Raw genomic sequence first — 24038 nt, forward strand, 5'->3', positions numbered from 1 at the left:
AAAAAAAATAATTGTTGATTATATGAGAGAAAGAAAAAAAATAAAAAATTGGATGTTGAACATTGCGCAGGAGCGTTATGGTAAATCCATGGTTACGTCTGATGATGTTACACTACCAAAGCTTGTTAAAAACTCAATATATCTTAACTAAAAATAAAAAAAATGTAAATATAAATAAAAAAAAAAAAAAAAAGAGTAAAATATTCAAAGCATCAAAAGTATGTCACTGATTGTGCTTGAGTGTCGAGACAACGTGACAACCATTATTGAGATTATTACAATTGGTTTTTGTGTTAACATTGATAAATGGAGGAGGTGTTGAAGATATTTCAATTATTAGTGAACAATGAACAAAAGAATACAACATACATCAAAAAAATATTTATTTGATTGTTTATTTATATTTTTTTTTCTTCTCTTTTTTAATAAATAAAAATAAATTTAAAGCATTTTGCAATTGCTCAATTAAATAATCAATTTTTTAATATATAATTATTATATTCTATTTGTAAACAAATATTAAGTGTTTTTTTTTTTTTTCTCTAATTAAATTTAAATGTTAATTAATATATAAAATTTATGTGATTTAACAAGGTCATAGTGTGGAGGAAAAATAAATTAAGGTTTGTATTTTTATCCATGTATAAATAAATGTTAAAATTTATTAATTTTTATAAATTATTCAATTAATATTATTATTATGATTTAAAAAAAAATTAATTATGATAAAAAAATTAATTTAATTTACTGTTAATTTTTTTATAAAATAACATAATATTTTTTTTTATTGATTATTTAGTAAAAATAAATGCTATAATTAATTTTTATCATAACTGTATTTTTTTTTAATGTCAACAGGCATTAATCTACATGTAAAATTTTGGCTGTTATCATATCGTGGTAAATTTATTCGTAACCAAGGAAACGCCATGAACGAGCGGGAAATAAAAAATGATAACAGCTATTTAAAAAATGAGGAATAATCAAAATTGTATAATTAAATTAATAATACTCATGGATTAACTAGATAATAATAAATAAATAATGAAAAAGTAAAAAAATTTTTTAATAAAATTAATTATCATTAAATGAATAATAACAAACAAGTACTGAGAGAAAAAAATTATATATAAAAAGTATTATTGCATTTGTTATAAAATGTAGAATAATGCAGAGAAAAAAAAGTTGTAATGAGATAGCAATAATAATAGTAACATCAAGACTTTCTTGACACTCACTCATTTCAACTGTCAAGAACTTGAGAAAAATATAAATAAATAAATAAATAAAAATAAACTTGACAGTAGTACAATTAACGATGGAAATGAAGAAAAATAAAAAACAACAAAAGCATGATTTACGGTCAGTTGTGAGTGGTCATATTGATAATACAAACATGGCTATTATTGACAAAAATAAAGGTGACAATGCTGAAAGCTCAGGCAGTGAAACGGAAACTGAACCAGCACGAAGCTTTCATCGTAAACTAAATACAAATCGTGCCATCAAAAATGCAGTTAGTATTTAAATAATTATATTATTATTATATTTAAAATAAGCTGACTTGTTATAATAAAAAAAAAGCTTTTTAAATTTTTTTTTATATTTTTTTGTCAATAAAAATTGGGAGCTTGCAGATAAGATTCTTATTAAAATTTTATTTATATTTTTTATAATCAAATTAGTTTTTTTATCATTATTATCAAAAAAAAAAAAAAAATTTAATTTAATTTTGATAAAATTATAGATAAAATTACATTTGAAATTTTTTTTAAAAAACTCATATCATGTTGCCTTAATCAGCATGAAATATATGAAAAAAAAAAATAGACATTTATTTTTAAATTATTTTTAATTAAATTAAAAAACAAAAAAAATTTGTTAAAAAATTTTTTTAGAAATAATTATCATTGTTATCATATATCAAGCTGCCTTACTAAGCAAAAAATATATTTTATAAAATTTATTTTTTGTCGTATAATAAATTATAAGCAATTATAAAATTTTAATTAAAATATAAATTGTTTTTTTTTTTTTGTAAGAAAAATTTGATTTTTAAAAAGCTCATATAATAATTTAATAGATTTGCTGGAAAGAGGGTTTTTTGATGAAACAAACATGGTCATTTCAACGATGGCGACGAAGATATTTCAAATTGAAAGATCGTACGTTATACTATGCCAAGGATTCCAAGGTAAAAAAAAAAAAAAACATATTAAAAAAAATTATTATTTCAATGTAAATAAATTTTTAATATTAAAATTCATCAAGAATTTATTATTTGCCATTTCAAAAGTTAAATATAAGTTGGTATTTGAGTATATAAATATTTAAAAAGACGCGCAGACTCCTTTTTTATAAATAAAAAAAAATAAAAAACCACAAGAACAACAACAAAGACACATTGATCGTGACAAGTTTCACGTTAGCTTTATCTATATTTTTTTTTATACCCGTTTTAGTCACACAGATTTCCTCCTTTTCTCGCAAAAAAAAAAGGAAAAGAAAAATCTAAAATTATTCCCAACAAAATCATAATGAATCTAACAATAATAATATTAAATTTTCATATATAAAAATAAATTAGGGTCAATAGTATCAAACACAGTTATACAAATATATTCCATTATTACTATTGTAGATAATAAATCTTGGTAAAAACAAGAAAAGCTTCAGTAAGCTCTCTAGCTTATCCAGTCAATCCCCATATACATATATATTGCCAGGATAAAATGAAAAAAAAAAAATAATAATAAAAATGATGCACAAGGAATATTAAAAAAATTATCGCATTTGATTAATGGATGTTGTTTTTTTTTTGTTTTAAATATTCCATCATTTATGTAGGCCGCAATGATCGAAACTATTTCTATCTCACTGATAAAAATAAATAAAAAAAAAATTGGTCCATATATTTTCCACGCGCCTATATCGATTAAAATGTGATAAACGCGCATGTCTACTATATATTATTTTAGACAATATATTATTACGTTAAACAAACTAATAATAAATATAATATTGTCAAATACAACAATACATTTCATACTATTGTCGTTAAATAAATAGCATATAATCAATATTCATCAAGTCTATGTCATTCAATTATAAAAATAAAATAAAGGTCAAATATTATAATTATATAAAATACCGAATTCGGTCGGTGTTTTTTTAGATGTTTATTAAAAAATTTCTACCAAATATCAAAGTTCAAAAGTTCAAATATCTATAAAATCAATCAACTGAATTTTAATTTATCAAAAAAGAAAAATATGATTGATATTTAGTTTTTTATTTTTTCGTTTTTTTTTTTTTGTTGTATATATAGTTTTTCTTTAAACACTGGGGAAATAAAATGTAATAATTTTTTTATAATGAAAAAAAAAAATGGTAAAAGTTCAAGATGCAATTTTTATAAATGTATTGTATAACAATAATTTTAAAAGTCAAGATTTATGAGTGTATACAAAAACATAACGAGGGTAGAAAAAAAATATACCGAGAAAAGATTTTGTGTTATTTGTTTTTATCCTTTTTTTTTTATTTATTTTCTGTAAAATGCGTAGATAGTATATTGAGGTAAATAAAAAATATTATTTTAGTAATAATGAACTTTTTTGTAATTAAAAAATATCGTGTTTATCGAGCAGGGCTATGTAAGAACAAAAAGTAGTATAAAGTTGATTTAGTCAGACATGAACGTAAGTCGATGATAAATATAAAATTTGACATTTTTTAAATGTCAAAATAGGTCTAGTGTCTTTTTAAGATGTCAATTTAACATTTAGCAATAATTAAAAATTTTATTACCCAAAAAATTGTTACAATAATCAACATTAAAAAAAAAATTTCAAATTAATATTCAAGAAAAATATTGAATTAATATTTTAAAAATGTTAACTCAGTATTTAACATTTTATTTACATTTTTAATTAACAAATTTTAATTGTTAATTATATATTAAAATTTAAACAATTGTTTTCTTTTTGTTAAATGCTAAATTAACAGTTTTTTTTTATTTTTGTATTTAAATCAAGATAAATATTAAAATTCAACGACAAATATTAATTTAACAATTAAAATTGGAATATTTATATTTTTTTTTTTTTATTAATTATGTACAACTATAGAGAGAAATTAAGCTAAATATTCAGGTTATTGGAGAAGAGATGCTTCAAATGAATTTTGATAGGCTCATATTAGTCTTCCACTTTCCTCTATATATACTACCACTGTACAAGCATCTACCTCAACCACCCTCTTGCTCGATTTGCTCACTCCTTTTTTACCCTTATCATTATCATTATTATTATTATCATCTATAACCAACTAGGACAAAAAATATAAAGCAATATATATACAAGCTAAAATTGTCAGAAAGATAAAATAAAGAGAGAAAAATCAAGTGAGAAAGATAAAGATAAAGAGAAAATATATATTAAACCATTTCAGCGTCAGCGCAAAAATAGGGAAAACCGGAAGAACCAGACGAGCGCACGTCCTGACACGTTTATAACGTTTTCTGTCAGTTTCAAAGAAACCACACGACATTACAGTCGTAGTGGCTTATCACTATTTCAATATTACGATAAATTTTTTTTTTTTCATTTATATTTATTTTTTTCATATATAAAATTACAACGAATTTATCCATTTATAAATATTAAATTATTAAAAATTATTTAATTAATAATTTAAATTATTATTTAATATTTATTTTATTTTTTTTCTTAATTATATTATTTATTTGTAAACAAAAAAATATATATTTATTAATTTAGGTTTTAAAAAATTCATCTAAAATATTGTATTAATTTATTTATTTTAATTATTTTTTTTGAAATTATATGAGCAATCGAGTGTAATGACTTCAAAATATAAACTTGCATTGGTTTTAAACGCAATTCAAATGATGATCAAAAGGGTCACGCGAGTGCGCACTGTGTAGTTTACGTATTAGAGCGCGAGTCTGGGTCAAACACGGGAAAATCATGACCCAAATAAATACAATATTATTGTATATTTAATATATTAATTATTGTCATTTAAACGCTATAATAATAATATTCAATTTAATTAATAATATACCTGTAAAAGAATTTTTTTTTCATATAATATTTTACTGTATATAGATAATTTTAATTTCCGTTATAATATTTCGATTGATTTATCGATCAATTTAATTTTTTCTCAAGTGTGAAACTAAGCAATATATAAATTAAATTATTGACAATCATATATACACTATAACGTAGTAATAATATTTAAAAATAAAAAATATAGTTTTTAAATTTTACGCATTAAAATATATTTCGAAAAAAAAGATAACATATCGTTGAACGAGCTTTTTATTTTATCCAGCATGATTAATTAAATGGTGAGTAATTTAATTATTAATATATATAAAATTTATTTATTTTTAATATATCGGTGTATGAGTAACACTTGATGATCAATCAAGTTGACATTGTTTGAAATTTATATTGTGCTTTGTAATAAAAGCGCACTATATATTTAAAAGCTTTTCAAACAAATCTCACAGTAACGGTGACTTGAAACGTGATCTTTTTTTTTTTTTTTATTATTTTATCTTTTAACTTTATTATAAAGATATTGTTCAGAAACAAGTGTACACTTTGGTGTTTTTGATATATATAAAATAGGACAACACTTGATAAATCGATATGATTATTTATGAATTTATTTTTTTATATTTTTATCCATGATAAACTAATTTTAATAAATTATGTTTCTTTTTTTTACTATTGAATATTTAAAATTTCAATATTCAATTTATAAAAATAAAAATATAATAAATAGCTTTGAAACAATTTTCCAATTTCATATATGAGGGTTGTAAAATTATTTGAAATATCTAGTTAATATTCTTGTGGCATATTTGAAAATAAAGAAATAAAAAAAATAAAAAATCCTTTGTGATCCTCAATAAAGAAGGGATTTTATACGTTATATTTTCATCGACAGTGGAAAAAGTCAACGCCCTGGTAAGACATGATACAACCCTCGTCATCATATACTAAAATAGTTTATTACTTTACGTCCCTGTGGAGTAAATATCAAACGATTATAATCTAGATGCAATATAAATACAAGTTAAAAAATTTCATTCGATTTATATGATAATAATTATTAGTAATAATTATATGTCATATAAAATTAAAAATATTATTACCATATCACTATACAATGTATGATTTATAATAATAAAAATAATATTTTCGATTTTATATGACATATAGATTTAGGTAAGAACAAGCACATGTATTTTTTAAGGATGTTCATTTAAACTTTTGAAAGACAAAATAAGAAAAAAACTATCCGTGTTTATAATTTCAAAAAAATTTAAGACTTTCAAGTTTGAAAAAGAGTTGAATTCTTTGTTGAAAATTTATTATTTTAAAATATAAAATCAGGGGAAAAATATTTCATCTGATTTTTTTTTTGTTTTTAGTTAATAATTTCACATTACAAAGTCTTTTAAAACAAAAAATAAATAAATAAATAACGCTTGAATAATTAAAATAATTAAACTTTTGAATTCATCAGTCAAATGATTTTAGATTTTTTTCAAATTAGTCCGGAGTAATACGGAGAAAACATATTAATATTTATGTACGGAGTAATCACGGAGTTGTATGAACAAATATTTTCACAAGAATTCTTTGTAATTTCTCAGACACTGCATTACTAATATTAATAATTATTATTGGAAAATGGAAACTCATCAATTTTCACTCGGGGGATGTTAAATTCTCTTGAGAAAAACTATAGAAACTCCTAAACTGTGTGATGTCAAAATATATTCTCATGACGAACTATGACCTTTCGATAAACTTTCAAGTTTCAACAAACTAGATCATTATATATTTTTTCAATATACATGTATTTATGTAAAGAAAAAAAATGATGTTTATGCATAATTTAACCGATAGATATAAAATATTCAAAAAGAAAAAAACCCATTTGTATTTCAATTGGAACGTCAAAGCCCAGTTTACATATATTTATTTTTTTTTTCTTTGAGAGTTAACATATACCTAAATTGATTCCAAAACTTTTCCAATGACCTTTGATGTCATTTACATTGGCTATTCAACTTGATAAATTGAGCAAAAAATTTATTTCAAAATAATAATAAAATTGACAATATAATTATGATTTTATTCTTGCGAAATTTTGTATATTTAAAAATAATAAAAAGTAGTACAAAGTTGATTTAGTCAGACACAATAATAAATTTACAAATAACATATTTTATCTGTAAAAATTATTATAAATTTTTTTATTTAAAAATAAAATAAATTAATTAAAATATTATTTCAATAAAAAAATAATTACTTTTAATTTATTTAGATAAATAAAAAAATAACACGAAAAATTAATCACCCCCATGTTAATATATTAAATTATCAATAAGTTTCAATCATCTTGTGAGAAAAAAATAAATAATAAAGATTATTAAACACATGTTATTCGTGAGGGTAAATAAAGCTATAAATTTTCAAGTATTTTTCCAAGGAATTTTTATATTTATCTTAGGATTTGATAAAACTTTCACGAATGTTTTCATATACATTTTTATTTCTTTTTTTTTTTTCCTTCTTCTTGAGTTAATAAAAAAAAATGGAAAAAATATTCTTTGTCATGAGAGCTACGATTTATGGTTCACATTTTTTTGTTGTTTTTGTTAAAATTTATTTGACTAGTTTTATATGAGTATGCTCGTGAGTTGAATATTGTTTTTTTTAATATTTTGGCCACTGACCTTTTCATATTTTCATAGCTCCATTATGGTTTATTTATTTATTTATTTATGTTTTTTTTTCAACTCAAGACTAGTTAAAGAATTCAGCTAAATTCACAACAATTCAATATATCATTTCACTTGATTCAAGCAATTACACGATAATAACATAACCCGTTGTGAATAAAAAAATAAAAAAAAACTTGACTTTTTCTTTTCTCAAGGGTTGAATAAACGTATAATCTCAATTTATTTTTTTTTTTTTTTCTTAACCGCACGTTTCAAACAAGTTATACAATACTCATTTTCTACTTTTCTACACTTTTGTATGTGTATACACTTTTGTAGCTAAGAATGAAATAAAAATTTTCGTAAAACTTTTACCAACTTAATAATAAAAAAAAAAAAAAAGTAAAAACGATTGTTTGATTTTACTTATAAAATTTTATCCCTTGTTGAACAAGAAAATAATATTATTTTTTTTTTATATTTTTCAATTTTATATATCATTCGCAATTTCTAAATTAATATTTTTTATATTTCATAAATATATAACTTGTTTTATTTTACAACAAAAAAAATATTAATATCTTTCTATTTTATCAAAAAGAAAAACAAAAATTTATGACAATAAATTACTGTCATAAAATAAATTATATTATTTTTTTTTTTTCATGTATAAAAATATATTTAACATAAACTTGATGCGCAGATAAATTACATCATTAATTTACCTTCAAGAACCTGTTGTAAAATTGGCTTTCATCAACCATTTGTTTACTTCAAGGAAATGTTTGTGAAAAAAAAAATATAATAAAAATAAGGAAGAAAAATAATAAATAAAAAAATTTGAGATGAGGATCTGACCTCTGTTGTAAACGATCAATCACCACAGTAGATTCCGAGGGGTTGTAATTTCGCAACAAAAAAAAAAAAAAACAAATAACAATAATATACCATGATAATAATAAATATTCTATATATTTTTTTTTTTTTTTAAATAAAATTATATTTCTGTCGTTTCATTGGGAATACTGTGCAAATATTAATGAGAATATTTTGGACTTATTTCATTGAATATTCATATGAACTTAGCACTGGATAAAAATTATTAAATGAAAATTATTCTGATATTTTTTATAAATTTATATATAGCCCCATTGACAATGTCGATATTTTTAATTTTTTTCAATTCAATTATCTATTGTATAAATTCAATTTATATAATTCATCTATTTTTTTATTTTTAGCTTTTTTGTGTTTAGTACCATAACAAGAAAATTCCATTAACGTTATTGCTTCGATTTTATTATTGCGTGATACTTTGCCCTCTTGTTTGTGAAAGAAAAAAAAAAAAAAAAAGAAATAAATAATAATAAACAGCATTTTACATGGTGTTATGTTTCTTCCGTATGACGTCTCTCATGTGGATTTTTTTTTTCTATTTTATCTAGCTTTAGACCCTGGAGATTATTATATTCATCATTGAAACTTTGTTTTTTTTTTCTCTCGTGGATGAAAAAAAAAAAAAGAATAATTATTTTAAAAAAATTCAATTAAATAAATTTAATTAAAACTTTGATTGAATTTTTTTTTTTTTAATTTAAATTTTAAATTTTACTCTGGTAGAAATATTTCGCTAAAGGGTTTTCGTGCTATTCGAAATTTTTTTTAAATTGGTCTAATTAAAATTTCGAAATATAATTAAATAAAATATCTTTGGACTAATAATAAATTTATTATTTTTATTAGCCAGTGTATATAATATTTACTAAAAAATAAATTTTATTTAATTAATAAATTAATATTTTTTATGTTCTAGGATCAAATTTTTGATGAAATTGAATTAACTGATTTGACACTTGCTGAATGTAGTACTAAAATCGCAAATCATAGTTTTCAAGTGAGTAAAATTTATACATACAAAAATAACTTAATCAATTTACGTTATTTAGGGTAGGTAAATATTAAGATTGATAATATACATTAGGGAATTGTAAGTTTGTATAACACAAAATTTCAACAAAAAAAAAAGGCATAAAAAAGTTTTCTAATTTTCATTCAAAAAACATGATATTTCGTTTTGCTTATTCACAATATTACATAGAGTAAATGTATTTTTAACAATCCAAGGAAAAAAAAAGTAAAAAAAAAAGATCAGTTGTATCATCCCTTGGAAAATTCCCACGAGACTCTTAAGTTTTTCTCCATTTACAATTTCCAACTCATTTTATCAAAATTACATTTCTATTATCATTATTATTTTTTTATAAATGATAAAAAAATCTTGTTGCTATGAAAATTCAAACAACAATAAATTTCTTCAATTTAATTTATCTCATAAATCATATTATTAAATAATATTTTTAAAAAATAAATAAACCATACAATATTGTGCTTTATTAAATTTTTTTTTTCTCAACTAAATAAATAATTGAAATTACATTTTAAAAAATTGATAAATACAATTAGAGTTATAAATAAAATTTCAAATATTTAATTTAGAGTTTATAGTTTAATTTTTTTAAACTAATTATAAAAAATTTTTAATTTATCATTTGGTTTATTTATTCAAAACTTGATTTCGAACTATGTCAGGGATAGTTAACAGGACACTTGTGTACACTTGGGAAGTATATTTGAGCACATTATATTGTCATGATGTCATGACCATGTGTATTATCATTTACGAATATATAAATTGTCATGATGTATCTGTATGTGTAGTAAACATTGCAATTTGCAAGAGCCAGTGACACATACCAAATGAGTTGTTCAACTTTAACTCAATTTATTTTTATTTACTTTTTATAAACTTCATTTTAGTCTATTTATTTTTTCAATTTATTATAAAACAACAAATAATTTAATCAATTTAATTGTCATGAAACAATTAATATATAAAATAAATTCAATAACTAAAAACAAACCAAATGTCATCAAAAAAAAAAAATAGATTCAAGGTAAACATACAGTAATAATAAATGAAAAAAAAAAAATTGTTTTGCCAAAAAAATAACAACACCATCATCATCATCATCATCAATGTACAAAACTAAAAAAATTATGTAAATATTATTTGAGGTTATATGATTATGATATTTTGACATTTAAATAAAAAAATGTTGTTGTTGTTGTTGTTTTTTTACGTAATATTGTATAAAAATTTTTGGAATAAATGTTATTGTTGAAGGTCATAACACCATTTAGATCATTGGTACTTTGTGGTGAAAGTAGACAAGACATGGAAGACTGGTTGAGTGTATTAAGAACTGCTGGTGATGGTAGAGCCCAGGGTGAACCTGGTACTGCTGAATTTTTAGGTGGTAATCATCATTGGTATGCAACAAGTCATGCAAGACCAACATATTGTAATGTTTGTCGTGATGCTCTATATGGTAATTCATTTAAATTTATATTTAATTTAAATAAACAATGACAATAATAATATAATATTTTAACAGGAGTTACATCACATGGATTAAGTTGTGAAGTATGTAAATATAAAGTTCATAAAAGATGTAGTCCAAAAGCAATTAATAATTGTAAATGGACAACACTTGCATCAATTGGAAAAGATATTATTGAAGATCAAGATGGAGTAAGAATTGATTAATTAAATATCTTTAAATTAATTATGATAATATTAATAATGAATAATATAATAATTATAGAATATTCAAATGCCTCATCAATGGTTGGAAGGTAATTTACCAGTATCATCAAAATGTATTGTTTGTGATAAAACATGTGGATCAGTTTTGAGGTATATATTTATTAATAATCATTTGTTAATTATTTTATTTTGTTATTTATTATATTAAATTTGCAACAAATAGATTTCAAGATTGGAGATGTTTATGGTGTAGAGTTACAATTCATACAGCATGTAGACCATCATTAAATCCAGTATGTCCATTGGGACCAGCAAAACTTAGTGTTGTACCACCAACAGCACTACACAGTATTGGTAATTTAAATTAACAATTTAATTACATCAATTATAATAAAAATTAATATTGTTATTTAAAATTTTAGCAGGTAGTGATGAAGCATGGGAAGCAGTTAGACCAACTAGCTGTAGTCCATTATTAGTATTTGTCAATAGTAAATCAGGTGATAATCAAGGTGTTAAATTTTTAAGAAGATTTAAACAATTATTAAATCCAGCACAAGTATTTGATCTTATAAAAGGTGGTCCTGGACCAGGGTAAATATTATTTGAAGAAATTGTTTTAATTATTATTAAAATGACTGGTAATAATGCAAATTAAATTTTTTTTTTTTTTTTATAATAGGCTTAGATTATTCAGGCACTTTGATCCATTTAGAATACTTGTATGTAGTGGTGATGGATCTGTTGGTTGGGTACTTTCTGAAATTGATCGATTAGGAATGCACGTAAGTAATTTTAAAAAAAACAAAAAAATCTTTGTGTATTGTTTTTAATGTAAAGAGTTTATTTGTTTTTTTTTTTCTAATATTTAAATTTATTTATAGAAACAATGTCAAGTTGGTGTATTACCATTGGGTACTGGTAATGATTTGGCAAGAATACTTGGATGGGGTTCATCTTGTGATGATGATACACATTTACCTCAATTACTTGAAAAATATGAAAAAGCTGGAACAAAAATGTTAGATAGATGGAGTATTATGACATTTCAACGTAGTATAACATTACCATGTCATAAAATATCATCAAATCAAAATGAAACAATATTAAATATATCAATGGTACAACAATATGAAAATAATGTTATATCACATTTAACAAATTTAATACAATCAGATCAAGATACAATAATAATATCAACAGCAAAAGTATTACATGATACTGTTAAAGATTTTGCATCAAGAATATTAGAAGCAAGTTTAAATATTGGTGATCAAGTGTTAAGTGAAAAATGTCAAATTATTGAACAAAAACTTGATTGTTTACTTGAAACATTAAATAATAATAATAATATTGATAAAAATATATTAAAAATTGATAAAGATATTGAAAAAATATCAAATAATTTATCAAGATCATCAACATTTCCATCAACTGGTGAAATTGAAAAAAGTGTACTTGAAAAACCAGAAAAAGATATGACTAATTTTAAAAAATTACAAAAAAATAAAAGTATTATTATTGAAAAAGATGTTATATTAACACGTGCAAATAGTTTAAAACGTGCAATAAGACAACTTGTTGAACATACTGAAACATTTATTGATGAACAAAAAAATATAACAACAACAACAACAACAAATAAATTAACAACAACAACGACAACAACATCACCAACAATGACTGAAGATATTGATAAAATTAATTTATATGAAAATAAAAAATATAATGATAATTATAGTAATTATCGTATGAATAAAAGTAATAGTAATGCATTTTTATTACCAATTATTGGTACATCAATGAATTTTAATAATGATGCATCACCATGTCCAAGTCCAACGCCAAATTTAATGTCATTAAGTCCAATGCCAGATTTACGAAGAGATTCACAAGCTGATGATATGCTTACATTACCAGCACCAGATGGTTTTGCTGATAGCCGAAGAAATAGTTCCAACAATATGCCACATGAGTAATTATTAAATATTTTTTTAATTTAAATTTTCTATTCACATAATTCTTTTTCTATAATATCATTTAATTTATCTTGTCCTTGTATACACAAATGAAATTTTCTAAATTCTGAAATTCCTGTTGATTCAAGTTGAGCTGTTGAAATATTATTATTAATTACATTATAATATTATTAAAAAATTATTATTTTTATTTATAATTTACCTATACCCAGGCATAATCTCATTGAACGTTCAACAATTCTAAATGATTTATCATTTTTTATATATTTTTGATAAAATTTTCCAAGTCTAATACCATCAATACGTCCTCTTGGCATCTTTAATTGAAAAACAATATATTATTTATGCAAAGTTAAATTTAATAACACTTTTAATAATATTTAAATGTAATAAAACTTTTAATTTTATACTAATAATAACAACTTAAAAATAGCCTTGAATTATTTAAAGTTATAAATCTTAAAAATCATTGTTTAAAAACTAAAAGTTAAAATGAATTTTCTTTTAATTAAAATTAGTTTTAATATATATTCTCTTTTTAATTTAATTATGTGCTTTGGTGTTATTAATTTCTCATGCAAATAACTAACTAAAAAAATCATAAAAATTTCGAGTAAATACATAAAAGTATTTGACAAATGTAATTTAATTTTTTAAATAAAAAAGTTTTATTAATATTTTAAGATAATTAAATTTTCTTCAAACTCTCTAGAGAATTTAATTTAATTTTTAAATATTTACTTACTGTTTGTAGTTGTCTATGCAAACATAAACTTTTTGCTACCAAATGTGGTAATACGCCAAAATCTTATTAGTATAAATAAACAAAAAAAAAAATTATATTAATAATGATTTTTAATTTAATGTATAGTTTAATTACCAGGTGCTTCTATTGTACATTTATTTATTCCATCTTGATAAATCTTTGGCTTTTTACATGTTGCATCTTGGCCACAACCTGTCAACTATTTTAATTATTGTTATCATTTATTAATATCATGAATTAATTAAATTAAAATATTAATAATTAATACTTACGAGAATAGTAGAAAATGCAATGATTAATAATAATATCTTCATCATTTTTTTTTCTTCTTTTGAACAACGTGGCACAATGTCTTTGAAAAAAAATAAAAAATAGATTATTTTTTATTTTTTTATTTAAAGAGTTTATTAATATACTTTTTTGATGATTTTTTTTTTTTTTTCTATTTCATTTTATTTGGCTATCAGATTGTTATCAATCCCCTCAAGCTAATTTCAATAATGTGTTTTTAAACAGAGAGTAGTGATTTTTTTTTTATTTCATTTTGTTAGATGTCTTAAAAAAAAAACTAATACTTGTTTGTTAGGTAGATTATTGTTAACATAAACATTCATATTAATAATTTTAAATTAATTTACAATGACCAGTTTCACGTGTTATCTAAAAATCAATGTTTTAAAAATGTATCATTTTTTTTTTTTTTTCTTTCTCTTGTAAAGAACAGAAAAAATAAAAAAAATATTTTCACAGTAGTCACGACCTATATTTCATATCGTGAATAAAAGAAATTAAAAAAAAAAGTTATTAAAAAAAAGTGTAAATATAGTATCAAGGTCTTTGTTTGAACAATGCACATATTTATACTTTTTTTATTTTTCTTTTGCTTATTATAGATATGAATTTTCTACTAAAAATAAAAAAAAAAAAATTATTAATATTTTTATAATAATTATTATTTCAGGGTTTTTAGTTTTTCAAATTCAATTGATGATTCATCATGTCAACAATTAACAATAACTGAAAATAATAAATATTCTGAAAAAAGTGAAAATGAATCAACAAATAATATTCAAGTTACAATAACAAGTTCAACATTAGATACAACAACATCACAAACAGATGATACAACTGTACAAGATGCAATGATATCACCAGATTCAGATTCTAGCAATTATGGTAATATATCAGCTGGATTTATTCATCGAACAGATAATGCAACTAAAACTGAAGTATCAAGAAGTAGCTGTAGTAACAGTATTGTCAGTTCAGATAGTCTTAATTCTGATACATTAGATTCAAAAAGTTATACTATTAAACATAGTGAAAGTGAAATTGGTAAGTTAAAAATAATTAATTTTTCAAAAGAATCAGATAATTTTTCTAACACTTTTCAGGACACATAGACAGTGATATTCTTGATTCAACAAAACAATCAGAATGCTCAGAAATTGGACATATTGATTCACCGGAAAATTCAGAATTACAAAATTCAGAAAGTATTGTTGAAGATTTAAGTTCATTGGGACCAGATTTAATAAGTACAATGTTAAGTGAAAAATATGATTCAGTTAGAGAATGCGTTGAAAATGATCGTACAGATAAACCAAAAAAATATTGTTCATTAGCAAAATTTGTTGAGGGTAATGATATTGCAAGACGTTCATTTAAAAGACCATCAAGATATTTAACATCATTAACACCAAATGTAAGTAACACACATATATACCTATATAAAAATGCAAGTTATATAATAATTAATTCTATTTTCATAGACAATTGATACTGATTATCAAATGGCTAATTGTAAAAGTTCATTATTAAGTCCAGTTTGTTGCTTCAATGTAACATCAGATACTGATAAATTAAATGATAAATTAACAGCATCAAAATTTCCACCAGCAATAAGTGTCATTGTTGATCCACCAAGTCCATCAATGTCAATGAAAAGTTCAATAAATAATAATAATAATGATGATGATGATAATAATTTATTAAATCGTCGTGATAGTGTTTGTAGTATGGAAAAACTAAGTGTTGAATTACCAGATATTGGTTTTTCACCACAAGCAACAAGACGTATTAGTAGTGGAAGTTTATTAAAAGCATCTGAAGTTGTATCACTTGCAGCAACAGCAGCACGTTTTGGTGGTTCATCAATGAGTCTTAAACATGATCGTACAAAATCTGTTGATAAAACAGAAGAAATTAAAAAATTACCAATTATAAATCCACTTGTACAATTACCAATGTGGCCAAATGTTAGTGGTGCTGGTGGTTTAATAAGTCAAGCATTATTAGCAAATGCTGATGCATTATGTGCTGCAGTATCACCATTAATGGATCCAGATGAAACATTAACTGAGGGCTATTTTGAACGTTGTGTTATGAATAATTATTTTGGTATTGGTATTGATGCTAAAATAAGTTTAGATTTTCATCAAAAAAGAGAAGAACATCCAGAAAAATGTAGATCAAGAGCTAAAAATTATATGTGGTATGGTGTACTTGGTTCAAAACAATGGCTACAAAAAACATATAAAAATCTTGAACAAAGAGTACAATTAGAATGTGATGGACAAAGAATACCATTACCATCATTACAAGGAATTGTTGTTTTAAATATTCCAAGGTAAGAAGAAAAGAAAAAAAAAAAAAGAATACAATTATTATTTTATTAATCTATCTATAATAATTATTTAAAATTTTTCTACAGTTTTATGGGTGGTACTAATTTTTGGGGTGGAACAAAAGAAGGTGATTTATTTTTAGCACCATCATTTGATGATAGAATATTAGAAGTTGTTGCTGTATTTGGTTCAGTACAAATGGCTGCATCACGTTTAATTAATTTACAACATCATAGAATAGCACAATGTCAATCAGTACAAATAAATATACTTGGTGATGAGGGTGTACCAATACAAGTTGATGGTGAAGCATGGGTTCAACCACCAGGAATAATAAGAATAATACATAAAAATCGTATGCAAATGCTTTACAGAAATAGAGTTAGTATTTTTTTAAAAATTAATTAATTTTTGCAATTAGTATATCTATTAGATTAAACTAATATTATTAATAATTATTATTTATATGTAGGCACTTGAATCATCATTAAAAACATGGGAAGAAAAACAAAAAAATCATAATAGTAATAATAATGCATCAACAACAGTATCACAATCAACATCAACAATGAGCAATACATTACAATCACGTTCATCTTTTAACATTGAAAGTAAATCAATACAATTATATGATGAAGAATTGACAATTTTAATTAGTTTTATTGAAGTTGTAACAACACTTGTTAAATGGGTTAAATTATTAATAATATCCCATCCAAGTATTGAGCCTGATTTATATCAAATAGCTGACAGAACAGCATTGAGCCTTGAAAAAGTTCATCCAGACGGAAAGATTCTTGAAGGAGTAAGATAAAAAAACTTTAAAAATCTACTCTTTCATTTACCAAATTGCATGGTTATTTAAATGTTTTTAATTTAAATCATTATTCCTATTTTTTATTTATTTATTTATTTATTTTCTTTGATTAATCATTTTTTTTTTAGCCAAGTTTGCGACCGGTCGTTACAGAAGTCGTGACAAACGCCAGGCAACTTTATGAAGAATCATGTGAATTATTACGCGACAAAGCTCACAATCTTGTTAGTCGCATATTCTTATTTATTATTTTATTTATCATTTAAATTGTTATTATAATATGTTGTAATTTAAACAGAGACTACGTGAAGATTTGGAAAATAAATTATCACAATCACTCGCTCAAATGGAACAAGAATTACGCAAATGTATTTTTGATGAAAGTGGAACAGGAATGGTTTATCTGCAAAATATTCCATCAGAAGATCAGGTAATATTATCTCAAATATATTTTAAATATCAATTAATTATTAAATTAAAAATCAAGTAGGGAAATTTTATTTCATTATTCATAATATGTACTTTTAAAATTTTACAACAGCTAGATATTAAAAAATAAATAAAATAGGGAAAAACAAAAAATGGGTTGCGAAAAAAACGGCCACTTGAACTTGATTATTCGTGAGGTAAGAAATAAATAAATGAAAAACAAAAAAACCTCATTTTTACAATTTTTGATATCGTGAAAAACATAGTAAACAAATTTTAAATTTTTAAATAAAAAAAGCATTTACTTGAACATGCTGTTGAACATTGTCCAACACCTTGATAAAAAAAAATAAATAATTATTTAATTTATTGTAACCTAAGGTGGCCGTTTTACTCCACCCTTTTTTTTCTATAATTAAATTAAATTAATGAATTAACATTTTTTTAAATTAATTTTCATTTTCATCATTTGACTATTTCGTTAAATACAACTGTGCCTTGGTTTATTGGATAATCCTACTGCCGGTAATAAATCGCTCTTAAAATCAGAATGCTTTGTAGCAAATAGATTTATATTTATAAACAAAATAAACTATAATAATAATAAAAAAATAATAATAAATATATAGATAACTAGGTTTTTAGAGCCCCAATATATCCAAAATTATTTATTGCTTATTTTTATTTTATAACTAGCACGCTGTATGCAACCTCATCATTTTTTGATGTCACCAAGCGTGTTTGTTATTGTTACTGTTATCCTCTTTTAAATAAATCCTATCGTTTGTTGTTAAATAAAAAATTATTATTAATGCTACAAGGGTATTATCCAAATCGACCAAATACAAAAAAAAAAAAAGCTAAAAATTAATGTCCAGCTTGTTGATAATAGAAACACACGCAGAATTTTTCTTTTTTATTCGAAATAAACTATACATTATTTTAAATAAAAAAGAAAATAAACAAAAACAAAATATGATATCAAAAAAATATTCTTATCAAACACAGTAAAAGAAAAAAATGATAATAAATAAATAATTAAAGAGCATGTCTATGAATTAGTAACTGCTCCAAGTCCAATATTAATTTAAAAAAACAATTTGGAATGATAATTTATTGATGAATAAATTAATAATAATAATAATAAAATTATAATAAATTTATTTGTTTAACAGAATGATAAAAAAACTCGTCATCGTGGTTTATTCTGGTTGAAGTTTCGTCGATCTGGAGGTGGTACTGGTAATCATCTTGCACATGAACAAGCTACAACATGGAATGTTCAAGATGTTTGCTCTTGGTTGGAAAATCTTCAACTTGGAGAATATACTGATCAATTTATATCACATGATATACGAGGAAAAGAATTATTAACACTTGCACGACGTGATTTAAAAGAACTTGGTATTGTTAAAGTTGGACATGTCAAACGTATTCTACAGGCAATTCATGATTTAAATAATTAATTTATTCAACTGGAGTTTTAATTGCGGGCTGTGTTAAAGCGTACAGGCGTACAAAACAAATGAAAATTAATAATAATAATTATTATTATTATTTAAACAAAGAAAAAACTAACTCAAGTAGGATTTTATTATTATTTTATTAATCGAAAAGAAAAAAAAAGAAATCTTGCTTGAGTAGCACAACAGTATTATTATTATTGACGTAAAAAATATCAAAAAAAAAAAGTTAATTGTTGAATCTCAAAAACAAAAAAAAAAACAAAAAAAAATCTTTGCTCCATACTTAATTGTTAAAAAATTTTTACTATGCTTCCTATGATAATTTTAAAAAATACTAGTTTCGAATTTAACATTTATTTATTTATTTATTTGAATTATTTATATTAATTTTTAAATTTTTTAAAAATAATTATTTAAATTATAAATAAATTTTTTATTTATTTAAATATTGCAAGACAATTTTTATTATAAAAATAAGATTTTTATTTAATTTAAATTCACAAGTTGAGTGGTGTAATTTCTTGGTATATTTTTATCAACGTAATTTGATAAAAAATAATAAGTAACAACGAAAAAAATAAAATTTATTGTTAATTATTAATTAATATCGTTTGGTGTTTAAGCTCAAATTGTTTATCAATTACAATGTATACAATTATTTAATTAGTTTTTTTAATAATATCTAATTAATTTATCAAAAAGCAATGAAGATAAAAACAAATCTTTCCACTAATTATGTATTTTTAAATTAATTAATGTTTAATATTGTGCAAGTACTTGATTAATTATTTATTTTTTATTATTTTCTTTTAAATATTTGGCATTATGAATTTCTCATTTTTCAAGTGTCCTTATTTTTGTCAATGACGAAATAATTATTAATCCAAAATATCCATAACTTTCTTTTCAATCTTCTTCTTTTTCTTCTTTTTCTTTTATCAATTTTTCTTTTAATTATTTTCAAATAAAACCCAGTACAATTGTAAATTTTAAACGAATTTAAGAAGATATGGGACTCAAAATTCGTCTAACACTCGTATTTTTTTTTCAAATTAAAAAACAAGACACGAATATTTAAAAAAATGCAATTATCAAGAGCTTTTTTAATGAAAGACAAAATAAATAATTAACCAACAATATTAAAAAAATAGAAATATATAATATCACAAATGAAAAGTAAATAATAATAACTATTATTTTTTTTTTCCTTTTTCTTTTGGAGAACTATTTTACAATGCCTTTACATCTACAACACTTATTTGCCTTTTCAATATACTTATTCTAGGATAAACTTTTCAAGTGATCAAGTCAAAAGATTTTGAATCTTCTGCAAAAAAAAAAAAACACAAATTGTTACAAAACTCTAGTTGTAATATTTTTTAAGAAAAAAAAAAAAAAAAAACGAAAAAAATAACAACACTAATTAATTATTAATAAACTTTTTTTTTTTTGTAATTGAGTGTAACACTTGAAAAAAAAAAATAATAATAATTTAAGATGATTGAAGCTAATATTCTAAAATAATGAAGCAATCGCTTGTTTAAATTTGAAGAAAAAAAAAAATTGGTATAATCGTTATTGTCACTTGTTATTAGTCATAAATAAAAATTAGATTTGAAAAGAAAAATCTAATTTTAGTATGAAAGAAAACAAAAAAAAAAAATCTCAGTGAGTCGAAACAGTTATTAGCTAATAATAATTGTAATTTATTTATTTAATTATTTATGTATTTAATGAATATATTGTCACTATCGAATTGTGAATTGCACATATTTTCTAAAGTCTTCCTGATACATGGTTAGTGCTATTTTCATCTCGATATTTCAATATTTTAATCCCCCATTATTATCTCTAATTGTTTTTATTTATTTTAAATTTTTATCAATGGTTTTTTTAACTTTCAAAAAATTAAGACAAAAATCCTGATATAATTGTGTTCAAAATGATGTTGTTTTTTTTTTTGCTTTAATTTTTTAAATAATTATTTAATAATATTTTATGAAAATAGACCAAGTGAACACAGTAAATAATATAATAATCATAAACTATTTCTTAGATGAAATATAAACAATGAAAAAGCAAAAAAAAAAAAAAGTATTTTTTAGATAAATTAGTATCTTTCTCTGTTATTAAACAAAAAAAAAAACAAAAATAATCTAATAAACTATATTACTACAATAAATAAACAAAAGGTATTTATATTTTTAAATTCTGTGATAATAAACATTTTTTTTTATTTTTTTTCTTTTTTTTTAATTTATATTTTAGTCGAAAAATTATTTTAAAAACCCAAATTTTATGTAAAATAATTATATATATTATTGAAATAATAAATTAATTCTTCTCAACATAATTAATATTTATTAAGTTTTTATTTATTAATTTAATAATTTAACAATTAAATAAACGATTTAAACGTTCTAATGTTTTATCTTTACCTAATATTTCCATCATTTCAGCAACAGCTGGACCTTGATCTAGCCCACTTAAAATACTTCTCAATAATTTCATAAAATTTGAAAATTTAATATCATTATTTTGTGTAAATAATTTTAAATAATTTGTTAATGTTTTTTTATCAAAATTAGATTTATCAATATCATTTAGTTGTTGGCTAAGTAATTTAATTGATTTAATTATATTTGGATCATTTATCGAGGTAACATCAGTTGGTATAACCCATAAAAATGCTAAATCTTTACTAACTAAATCATTTAAATTATGTATTCTATTAGTAGACCAATCTAATATTGTCATAATATGTTCATCATCAAGCTGTAAACTTCCATCATTTTTTCTATCAACAAATGCATCATTAACAATTTTTTTAACTTTATGAATTAAATAATTTGAATTATTTTTATCACTTAGTAATCTTGTTATTTCATATCTATTAAATTCAGGAAGTTTATCTGGTTGTAACTTACATGAATTTGGATTAATTCTATTAATATTAAATTGTTGTATTAATTCTTGATAAGTATATATATTTTGTTGATTTGGATTACGATCAAATCCACCACCAGCATATGTTATATAATTTAATAATGCCAATGGAAATATACCTGTATTACGAAATGAATTAACTGTAATATCACCTTGACGTTTTGATAATTTTGAACCATCTGAATTAAGTATAAGTGGTAAATGTGCATAATGTGGTGGTGTCCAACCAAATGCATTATATATTTCAATATGTTTTGGTGTTGATATTTGCCATTCAACACCTCTTAGTACATGTGTTATATTCATTAAATGATCATCAACAACATTTGCAAAATGATAAGTTGGAAAACCATCTGATTTAATTATAACTGGATCACCTTCAACTTGTGATATTGATAAATTACCATATACTAAATCATTAAATGATGGTGGTTTATCACCAAGTTTAAATCTAATACAATATGATTGTCCATTATTTAATTTTTCATTTATTGTTTCTTTATCATGATGACGACAATGATTATCATATTTTGATATTTGACGAGTTTTTTGTGCTTCTTTTTTTAATAATTCAAGTCTACGTTCAGTACAAAAACAATAATAAGCTGATCCATTATTTAAAAGTGTTTCAACTTGTTTTCTAAAATAAAAATAAAATTATATTTATTTAATAATTAATATAAATGATAAATTAAATTGATAATTACTTGTAAATATCAAGACGTTTTGATTGAATATATGGACCACTTGGTCCACCACGAACTGGACTTTCATCTGGTATTATACCAGCCCATACCATATCATCTTGAAGTTGTTCCATTGCACCAGATTGTAATCTTGTTTGATCAGTATCTTCAATTCTCAATATAAAACTTCCATTATTTTTTCTAGCAAATAAATAATTATACAATGCTGTTCGTAAACCACCAAGATGTAAATTTCCTATTAAATATTATTATTTAATTAATATTTTCATTCATTAATTTATTAATTTGTTATTAATTTATTATTATCATTTATTTCACCTGTTGGACTTGGAGCAAATCTAACTCTAACTTGTTGACGACTGTAATATCTCCTTTGTATTAATCGAATATTTAATATAAAACTTTTAACAATCATTATTAATTTTTATTATTGTTCATAAATATAAACAATTATAATATTATTATTCACTTGTTAACAATAAATGTTTAACAAAAAAACCTTCAATCAAATACCAAACAAAGCTTTTTATATTTACTTAGATTTCTTTTCTATTATTTAAATTATTTATTAATTTTTTGATATAAACACGAGCATTGTTGTTAATTAATTATTTAAATAATTTATTAAAATTATGGACCAGGTTGTGCCCAGTTAACCTTACAATCACAATTTAATGACTACATGTGTGTGGAAATTGGAAAATCGAAATAAAGTATTATAGATGACACTACCAGAGAAAAAAAAAAAATATTAATTGTTTTTTCTAATTAATTTAATTACAAAGTAACCATTGAAAATTTCTAATGATTTATAATTATATCTATAATAATTTCATAGTTAAATATTGATTAATGTTATTATTATTTAATTATAGATGAAATTATTGATAGAAATTTAACTGCTCGACTGTTGATAGAAA

General features: G+C 22.1%; 2 protein-coding genes across 8 annotated transcripts; one reads left to right on the top strand and one right to left on the bottom strand.

The window, feature by feature from the left end:
* The first annotated feature begins 59 nt into the window (after positions 1-59).
* Positions 60-20882, top strand: LOC122852778 (diacylglycerol kinase eta). Of its 7 annotated transcripts, none has more exons than XM_044152771.1 (19): positions 65-623; positions 859-1516; positions 2084-2194; positions 9588-9668; positions 10959-11163; positions 11230-11366; positions 11440-11531; positions 11605-11735; positions 11807-11975; positions 12064-12166; positions 12266-13356; positions 15088-15461; positions 15521-15831; positions 15899-16755; positions 16840-17134; positions 17226-17558; positions 17699-17794; positions 17869-18000; positions 19175-20593. In XM_044152771.1, exons 2-19 carry the CDS (start codon positions 1319-1321, stop codon positions 19463-19465), a joined length of 5007 nt encoding a protein of 1668 aa, XP_044008706.1. In that variant the 5' UTR covers positions 65-623; positions 859-1318; the 3' UTR covers positions 19466-20593. The 7 variants fall into 7 exon arrangements, with proteins under 7 accessions (XP_044008711.1, XP_044008706.1, XP_044008705.1 ...); XM_044152770.1 differs by having other exon boundaries at positions 68-623; positions 11804-11975; positions 19175-20882; XM_044152772.1 differs by having other exon boundaries at positions 68-623; positions 11804-11975; positions 15530-15831.
* Positions 20883-21691: 809 nt separating this feature from the next.
* On the bottom strand, positions 21692-23970 carry LOC122852802 (probable glutamate--tRNA ligase, mitochondrial). Its single transcript, XM_044152864.1, has 3 exons — positions 23437-23970; positions 23119-23353; positions 21692-23051 (listed from the first exon to the last, which is right to left on the bottom strand). The coding sequence occupies exons 1-3, from the start codon at positions 23531-23533 to the stop codon at positions 21857-21859; spliced, it is 1527 nt and encodes a 508-aa protein (XP_044008799.1). The 5' UTR covers positions 23534-23970; the 3' UTR covers positions 21692-21856.
* Positions 23971-24038: the final 68 nt, after the last annotated feature.

Source organism: Aphidius gifuensis, linkage group LG3, assembly GCF_014905175.1.
Source record: "Aphidius gifuensis isolate YNYX2018 linkage group LG3, ASM1490517v1, whole genome shotgun sequence".
NCBI classification, from domain to species: Eukaryota; Metazoa; Arthropoda; class Insecta; order Hymenoptera; family Braconidae; genus Aphidius; species Aphidius gifuensis.

Bases quoted from the DNA above. Each gene is read 5' to 3' on its own strand.
- LOC122852778 (XM_044152770.1), top strand. From the start codon at position 1,319: ATGGAAATGAAGAAAAATAAAAAACAACAAAAGCATGATTTACGGTCA. The intron at 11,532-11,604 runs GTATATATTTAT...TGCAACAAATAG, and splicing joins ACATGTGGATCAGTTTTGAG to ATTTCAAGATTGGAGATGTT. The intron at 17,795-17,868 runs GTTAGTCGCATA...TAATTTAAACAG, and splicing joins GCGACAAAGCTCACAATCTT to AGACTACGTGAAGATTTGGA.
- LOC122852802 (XM_044152864.1), bottom strand. From the start codon at position 23,533: ATGATTGTTAAAAGTTTTATATTAAATATTCGATTAATACAAAGGAGA. The intron at 23,354-23,436 runs GTGAAATAAATG...AATATTTAATAG, and splicing joins ATTTGCTCCAAGTCCAACAG to GAAATTTACATCTTGGTGGT. The intron at 23,052-23,118 runs GTAATTATCAAT...TTTTTATTTTAG, and splicing joins AAACGTCTTGATATTTACAA to AAAACAAGTTGAAACACTTT.